Below are 9348 nucleotides of genomic sequence, written 5' to 3'. Positions count from 1 at the left end.
GTAAATAAAATATATAATTTAAAAAATATATTAAAAAATTTTTCTAATAATAATCATGTAATCTTTTAGCATGATGGCAGTTCAAGCAGGTGCTACAGAAGTATATGCTTGTGAAAAATCTAAAGTAATGTGTCAATTAGCTAGAGACGTCTTACAATCAAACAGAATGGATAATCACATAAATTTAATACAAAAGCAATCAACTGAAATGAAAATTCCTGCAGATATGCCTAAGAGGTATTTATCTATTTTGTATTATTTAAAAAATATATATATTGTTCATTTTTATTTCTGCAAATTTAAAAAATCAATAATAACCATATCAATATAAATTTAGGGTTTCTTTGGTAATTACTGAGACATTTGATGCTGGATTATTTGGCGAACATGTGCTCTTAACATTACAACATGCATGGCAGAATTTACTTTTACCTCCAAATCCATTATTCAGAACAACGAATATTTATAGAAATTTTAGTAAAAAAATTCCTGATATAATAAAGTTGGAATAGTCAACTGGTGTGTTCTTGTATGATTTCGTTCTCTTCAGCAAAATTTATGCTTATAACTAAAGAATGTTTCATGCAAATTCATAATTATTTTCAATCTTATAAAGTTTTGGATGTTTAAATACAAAACTGAAAAAACCAACTTACAATTAGTGAAAGTATTTTTTATTGTAAAGTTTAAAAGTTACAAAACTTTAAAAAGATTTTAATGTAAATTTAGGGTTTATCTATATAATTAATTCAATGCAGTATATATAGACTCTCTTCTCTACCATAAAGCATTTCCATAGAATATATTAGAAAATGTAAATTTCAATAGTTTATTATTATTCATTTCTTATAAAGTCTATGAAAAATTAAGAAAAAAAAAAATACCTTTTTAGAGTTCCAAAGTGCATTATGATTTGCCAAATGCATAAATTTATAAATTAATTCTGGTTGATTAAGATCAGATGCAACAGCACACAATTCCTTGTAGGTACTTAATCCTCCCCTATAACAATAATATATCATTAAACATATTAAATCATAAGCATAATTTACTTTTAGCAACAGATTTACATCTATATATATATGTGGACGTGTGTGTCCCTATATTTCACTTTTCTGCAAAAACTACACATTGCACATGAATGCTGTTTGTATGTGGTAGTAGCCCCAAGTCTCCATTCGTGCACTATGGGAGTTGTGTCTCGATAGCTATAAGGGTGTGGGAGATATGGGGCTGAAAGTGGTTGAAAGTGGTTTTCTATTTCGAATGTTATGTTCGAATTAAATTCGAACAATATTTGAATTTGAATTCGAACATAAAATTCGAATATTGGTTCGATTATAGAACGATTGTAAACGTTCCAGAAATGTTGAAAAGAGTTCGTTTGACTGGACGTGAACAGAAGACATTCAGAAATAGAATCGGAACCAGGTCTCTAATTAGTCTGGAAATGGGGGACCTAATTCTTGCATTCTGTGAAAACGGGTAAGATTGGCTNTATATCATTAAACATATTAAATCATAAGCATAATTTACTTTAACTGATACATATTTATTATATGGTATTAAATAATTATAAAACTAGAAATGAAAAGAAAAAATCAATCACAATTTTATTTCTAGCAACAGATTTACATCTATATATATATGTGGACGTGTGTGTCCCTATATTTCACTTTTCTGCAAAAACTACACATCGCACATGAATGCTGTTTGTATGTGGTAGTAGCCCCAAGTCTCCATTCGTGCACTATGGGAGTTGTGTCTCGATAGCTATAAGGGTGCGGGAGATATGGGGCTGAAAGTGGTTGAAAGTGGTTTTCTATTTCGAATGTTATGTTCGAATTAAATTCGAACATAACATTCGAAATAGAAAATATTCGAATTCAAATTCAAATATTGTTCGAATTAAATTCGAACAATATTTGAATTTGAATTCGAACATAAAATTCGAATATTGGTTCGATTATAGAACAATTGTAAACGTTCCAGAAATGTTGAAAAGAGTTCGTTTGACTGGACGTGAACAGAAGACGTTCAGAAATAGAATCGGGACCAGGTCTCTAATTAGTCTGGAAACGGGGGACCTAATTCTTGCATTCTGTGAAAACGGGTAAGATTGGCTATAATGTAATTATTTTAATCTTCACTATCGTTACTTTTTGCCCACNAACACCCCACTGCATTACCCCAGGGTTAATTACAAGCCTCAACTCTACTTTATACTTTGAGCAGTAGTGTATACTCTTTGCTTTACTTTGTAATGAATATCACATCACGACAGTCATATTTGAAATTTTAAGCTTATATAATACCAGTCGAAAGGCCCGATGCAGGCATCGGGGCATACCAAATTACAAATAAAAGTAATAATACAGTAATACCCCGAACTTACACGATAGGTGGGACCAAGCAATAACCGCATAAGTCGGGGTATAATTTTGCTATTTGTGTAAAATCCAAGTCAGATGTATGTAAGCTAATAAATGTTCTCGTTAATCTTATCTCGTCTTTTGATTCATTCACGGTTACAAGAAATCACCACATAGTCTCTCAAGTCTCCATAGATACCACAAACACAAATAAATAACACAAAATAAATTGTAGCTATGTGTCAATTCGGCGCGACATCTCCAAACATGTAAGCTGAATAATAGTGTGGGAGGAGTGAGTAATCAAGAGTTGCGTGGCGCTCAAACAAAAGACGAATTGACGAGGTTTGAAAATCGTGTAACTCCATATTCGCGTAAGTCGAAATATTACTGAATACTGAATATTATACTGTAAAAATATAAAATAATTTATATTGTTAATTTAAATAATAGCAAGCCATTTTTGGCATACAATAACAGAAGGAAAGAAAGAATCCGGTTTTTTAGCTTTATATATATATATATAAATATATATATATATTCTCTGCATATAATTTACAGCAGTGTATAGACCAAATCAGTGTATAACTTGTAGAAAATTGCAGAAATGATAATAAAAACATCATATAACCCATACCTTTGAAGTTCAGTTGTTTAAAACATAATTGGAACAGAACATTCATTCAATTACTTTTTAGAAAATGCTACAAAAAATTTATTTTTTTCTCGTCTTCTAACTCAAAAGTTATTTAATATTTTAAATTGTGTACAAATGCCAATTTAATTAATATAAAATGAATTTCTGCATAGTACAATTTAAAAAATGAAGTAATTAAATCAAAATAGTAATGACATCATTTTTACTTTTGACTTTGTTAGCATAATGACAAAAATAATAGTGTTGTATAAACAAGACAAAACATTACATGATCAGGTTGGGGATATCATTTTGAAGATACAGTAGTATCTCAGGATACGAACGCTTTAGCATACGAAATTTTCAGGATACAACATGAAATTCAAACATATTTTTGCTCCACAGTACGAACAAAAACTCACCATACAACATTACATTAGTTTGCAGCGCCACCGGCATGATCACGTGTTCTTTCTGTTCATTGATCTCAGTCCATGTGTTTACTTTGTGGAAGGATCTTGCTCGATAAAGGAAATCTTGAAGTATTATCAGAAAGTGACTGATTTTATTGAAAAGAAACATCCCAAAAAGGTTCACACTGGCTGAATTGCTGCTCAGTTTAATGACATTTGCCTAAATCATTTTAGAAACATTTTAAAAAGTAGGCAAAGTCAAACAACCTCTTTGGATAGATATTTTACCAAGCAACCTCTATCCAGTGAAAGTGCTAGTAGAAGTGAAGGAAAGAAAGCAAAAAGCAGTGAATAAAAAAGTTAAAAAAATATATAAAACAGAAAAGATAAAAAAATTAGTTTGCTTTATACAGACACAATAAAGCAACTTCTTTCAAACACTTGGCAGATTATTCATCTCTTTATCCCAACTGAATAAAAAGAAGAATAATCTGCCAAGTGTTTGAAAGGAGTCACTTTATTGTGTCTGTATAAAGCAAAGTAAATTAACAACACGGTTTCATCAGAATAAAAAAAAAAAATTAGTGTTAAGTTATTTTTAAGTTATTGTTACATTATGTTATGCAAGTTATGTTTTAGTATCATTTCCCTTCTCCCTCTCCATCAGTTTACACCTCCACCGTCATCTATCCTCAAAGGTAAAGTGTAAATAAAACTACATTTTTTTATCAATTATTATTCTATTATGGTTATTTATACATTTACAACTACAAAATGCATTTTTCAGTGTTTTCTTACTAAAGTTATTTTTTTCAATGTACTACTTAGCTATAATTTGAGTGTAGTTTTTGTGTTGGAACGGATTATTTGGTTTTACATGTAATCATATGGGAAAAAATGATTCACCTTATGACATTTTCATGATACTATTTCAGTTTAGGAACAGATTAATTTCATATCCTGAGGTACTACTGTATATAATTATTTAATCATCAAAATTCATTCTGTAGTGATAAGAGCTAAAGTTTAAAGCATACTAATATTATAATTATAAGGTCTTATGTCATAATCAAATTATTTTGAAAAGTTCATCTTTTATTGGACTGACAATAAATATAGTAAATGCTATCTCTCTCTAAAATAAACTTGAAAAACTTAAATGAAAAAACTAGAAATTATTAACATGAATAATATCTGTAGTATATTTAATGCTTGAAGAACTGTGGGGTTGAAAAAGGGGCAACATGGCCAGTGTAGCTTTTGGCTAGAATGATTGCCATACCAGATGTAGAGCAAATGAGCAATTATTTATTGTGACATCATCCCAATGCTGGGCTGCATTTTTTAACATATTTTTAATTTATTTAATTTAAAATACAGTAGGGCACTGATTATCCGAATATTGATCAACCAAAACATCAATTAACTGAAAGCTTTCCAGTCAGCAAATTTTAATTTCTGCTAGTGCTGTGGCGCTGCAATCTTTGACTATGTCTTGGGCTACTCCAATATTATTTTTGTTGGTGTGCATGTTTTAGTTGGCAGCATTGGTGCGACCATGAGAGGGTACTTAAGGACGTTCCAGGATTTGAATGAATTTCAACATGGGATAGGTTAATATATTTTTTTGTACATAATCGGTTATCTGAAAAATCAATTTTCTGAACAACCCCAGTCCCAATTGATTCGGATAATCGATGCTCTACTGTATATGCTCTCCATCTCAAATTACACTGGTGTGCAAAACTTAAGCAGTGATGCAATTTTTAAGAAAACAGCAATGAAATTGTAGAAAAGGGCTTGTTGTGATCAGTACAATGAACACCCATTTCAGTAGAAAGGTGATTCATCTTTCTACTGAAGAAAAGTATGCAGGAAGAAGACATCACAGGTGACATGGGGGCATGTAAACCGCATGCAGTCAGTACTCACAGTGCAAGACTATAAGAAGAAGAAAGTTTTGATTGAATACTGTGTGCATTCTATTCATTTTTGTGCAAGTATGCTTTCTTCATCCTTTAAGTACCAAACACTGTCTCTGTATTCTGAATTTCTTGTCTCCCAGATTGATTTCTTGTGGAGTAATCATTGCTTAAGTTTTGCACACCAGTGTAATAGTGGCTTGCCTCCGTACATCATACTTTTCCTTTAACAACAGAGTCATGCTGGTCTACCTAACACCTTTTGGGGGCAATTTTTTAATTGAAACAACGTGACTTCTAGTTTGCCCCTAAGGTTTCCATATCTGGTCTAATCTTTCATCCATCTAACTCTGTTCTTGAAATTAAGGAAAGACAGATGGACGAATGTATGACAGTAGAAATTTATGGGTCTACAATTTTTTCAAATTGCAGCCCAATGCAATTTGAAACAACTAGTGGTTCAAACAAGTTTTACAAATGGTAAAAACAACATTTACTGTTAACATTATTGCTGCTGATTTTACAGAGAATGTTGCACACAGATTCTACAATATCCAACAATATGAATTTAATAAAATTACAGAAAGAGAGAAAAAAACTTTATGCTGTTTCTGTAGATTTTCCATCTGCTTTTGATACCATTAAGTATAAAGTTTTATGATTTCTATTAGAAAGAATGGGTATGAATAAACAGTTTCTATAATTGACATATATTCCAAAGCCACTGCAAGAGTAAAGATTTTAGCTGAAATGACTGATTCTTTGCTATTTATATTGGAGTTTTGCAGAGCTAGATTCTGAGCCCAATGTTTTTTAATTTATACATTAATGGTTTGATAGTGCAACTTGCTAAATCTGACCTATCTGGAATTTCTCTCTCTGATCAAGTTGAGTTACATGCACTAATGTATGCTGACAATACTAATTCTGTAAAAAAAGTTCAGATAGTCAAAAAGTTTGTTCTGGAACACATTAAGTGAATAAATGGTGTCTACCAAAAAATTTTTTTGGACAGTCTGTCTTCAATTAACTCAAAAAATATCATCCAACAAAATTCCAAATGCAATTCTTGTTGATACTCCACAAATGTTACAAAAGAAAATCATAATTTTAGGGGAATTCTGTTGTGTTTATGGATTAATTTTGTTTTTTAAACTATAAATGTTTCAAAAACAAAAGTAATGTTGTTCAAGAAGGGTGGTAGACTATCACCCAGAGAGATGGTCTTTTAATAATCAGTCCATACAAGTTGTTTCAAATTACATATACCTGGGAGTATTATTTCATCTTCTGGACAGTTTTTACAGGCTAAAAATTATAGTATTTGCAAGGCTAAATCAGCACTGAGTTCTATGTGGCCTAATCTTTCAAAAGCTAAAATTAATTCTGCTCATATTTATATAAAATTATTTCACTCAATGATTTCACTGTACTACTTTATGCTGCTCCTGTATGGCCAATTACTTATCATGATGAAATGGAAATTGTTCTTGCCTTATATCTTTGAAGAATTTTTATGATATACCATAAAATTCCAGCTTATATGTTGCAATTGGAGTTTGGTGTTTCTAGAATATCATTATTAACAATAAAAGCAATAGTTTCCTTTTGAATTAGTATGCTGAAACTACAAGATAACAGTTATGTCAAAGTAGCATATAACAAACTGTATAAATTATGTTTAAAGATGGATAATTATACATATAACCAGTGGTGATATTCAGCGGGTTCGCACAGGTTCAGCCGAACCCATTGTTAACATTTACAAAGTTTTCCGAACCTTGTTGAACACACGTAACAATGCTCAGTGGTTTTGTTTCTTTTAAAAAATATATTAAAATATAAGTATTATACTCTGTAGCACTACTAAACTAGAGCCTTACATCACGTTTGCCTTGGTACGACCTCCCTCGACCGTTTCAATCTCGACTGAAACGAGGTACAATCGCGACCGACTCAAGAGAGTTCTTGAAACTAAATCTTCATAAGAGAGATCCCACAATCCCATGCACGCGAGAAAATACAAGATGGCTGCGGAACACGTGTCGTAATAAAATATATACAAAACAAACCATTTTGAACACTTTTTATTATTTATAAAAAAAATAATATATAGCTCTGGCATAAACAATGTTAAATTTTAACTGACTTAATTTTGTGAACGCATCTTTTTTATTTATATGAGTATCTTAAGNGTCTACACTTTCTCGTTAAAAAGCGTAGCTGTTGCCACAAATTTGTCGCGAAGAGAATGACGGTCGCGGTCGTTCAAAAAGAATTTAAGTTTTAATTGGTTTTTAGCGGCCGGATGGCCGAGCGGTCAAGCTATTATATAGCTCTGGCATAAACAATGTTAAATTTTAACTGACTTAATTTTGTGAACGCATCTTTTTTATTTATATGAGTATCTTAAGTTCAGTTTTTGCGCTAATCTTGCTAATGCACCATTTGAGCAAAAAAAAAAATGTTAAGGAAAAATTTTCTGTTAGCGAACCCTTTGTTAAATATTTCGAATATCACCACTGCATATAACTGGACATTGGCATTGAAAAATCTGTTAGATCAACTCGGTTTCTCATTTCTATGGTTGTCTCAAGATCCTCATTTGATCAAAAGTTATCAAACATTAATTATAAAAGTATGTTGCAAACAGAGCATACAAGAAGATTGGTCTTTATTGGAAAAGAACAAGCATTTTCAATTACAGTGAGTGATCAGTTAATGAACATAATCCATTCCAAGACTTTGTTTGCTATCCAAATTGTTTGTTAACTGATTATTGATTCACCATAGGTTTTTATGGGAATTTGATTAATTCATTCTGGAGACTCCAAAAAATAAAAAAATATACTTTCTTACTATGTTTATTTATATGTAATATTCCATTTGTGGGGGTTGAAGAATCTGTTCAGGTTTGATTGCTTTTCTTTCTTCTTCAGAATTTTTCGGAAGTAATTAATAGCATTGTAATTGTAGAGCCCCAAGCCTATTAACCTCATTCTAGTTTTGATGCAACTTAGATGACCATTATTCTGATATCCTCCCACTTCTTCAAAAGATATTCAAAAGATTACAAAAATCAGAGAACAGATATCAACTAGTGCACAAAAAATTATTTAAATGCAAGATCTGAATAAAATTCGAAATTTGGCATTAAAATGTTTACAAATATCCAATGGGACAGTTAAACTCTTGCCTTTTGTAAATAAAAACCAACACAAAACAAAAAGCTGGAATTACAAGAGAGAGTTTCAAAATTTGGAGGAATACTATCCGATTGGTATTGGTTTGAGCGTTGATGTCAATGTTTTCAGAGCTTGGAAAGGTTTCGAATTGTCCCTGTAGACAAGGGAAGACCAATTGATATTCACTATTTTATGTTACTTCTTTTTCTATTTGTTGTGTGAAGTGTTCATTGTCCAAACATAAAAATCTTTTGTAAAAGTGTTCGTTATCCAATTTGTTTGCAGTCTGAACTGTTTGTTAACCAATCACCCACTGTATATTGTATTTTTAAAACAACTCATATGTGTGAGAATTATTTGTCTATGGACATAAATTATCATGTAAAGCAATTAATTCTACAGCTGAGATATACAGTGGTGCCTCGTATAATGTACTTAATCCGTTCCAGGTGCACGTCCGTTATACGAAACGCATTTTCCCATAGAAATACATGTTAAAACATATAATTCGTTCTGCAGCATAAAATAACCATACTGTACCATAACAAAAAAATGAAAATGGAGCAGTCACCAATTATGCCGGGTAGTCAGGTGTTGTGAGGAGGAGGTGGAGAAACACTTTCTTCACACATTCATACAGATACAGACTTTTTACACATTGCAGCAGGTCTTTTTTTTATTCTTTCTTAATTGGATTCAGATTCAGGAGAGGCTACCGGAGCTTGCAGGGTCAACTCCTCTTGTTCCATCCTTTGTTTTTTCCCTGCTGGCTTCTTGAAAAACATGTCCAAGATGGTCTGTTTCTCTCTCTTCTTCAAC

The 9348-nt window shown here is 31.5% G+C and overlaps 1 protein-coding gene across 1 annotated transcript in view; it reads right to left on the bottom strand.

Annotated features, from left to right (window-relative positions):
* The window catches only part of LOC111636903 (proteasome-associated protein ECM29 homolog), a 67492-nt gene that overhangs the window by 38541 nt on the left and 19603 nt on the right, over window positions 1–9348 (bottom strand). Inside the window, exon 5 of the mRNA XM_023382293.1 lies at window positions 885–1002. Within this exon, the coding sequence (XP_023238061.1) occupies window positions 885–1002 (118 nt within the window). The remainder of the gene's footprint in view (window positions 1–884; window positions 1003–9348) is intronic.

This window comes from Centruroides sculpturatus, unplaced genomic scaffold (assembly GCF_000671375.1).
Source record: "Centruroides sculpturatus isolate CEXI.00-Female unplaced genomic scaffold, Cexi_2.0 scaffold128, whole genome shotgun sequence".
NCBI lineage: Eukaryota > Metazoa > Arthropoda > Arachnida > Scorpiones > Buthidae > Centruroides > Centruroides sculpturatus.
Note: the sequence above shows the minus strand (reverse complement) of the source record. Positions and strands in the feature narration are given on the sequence as shown.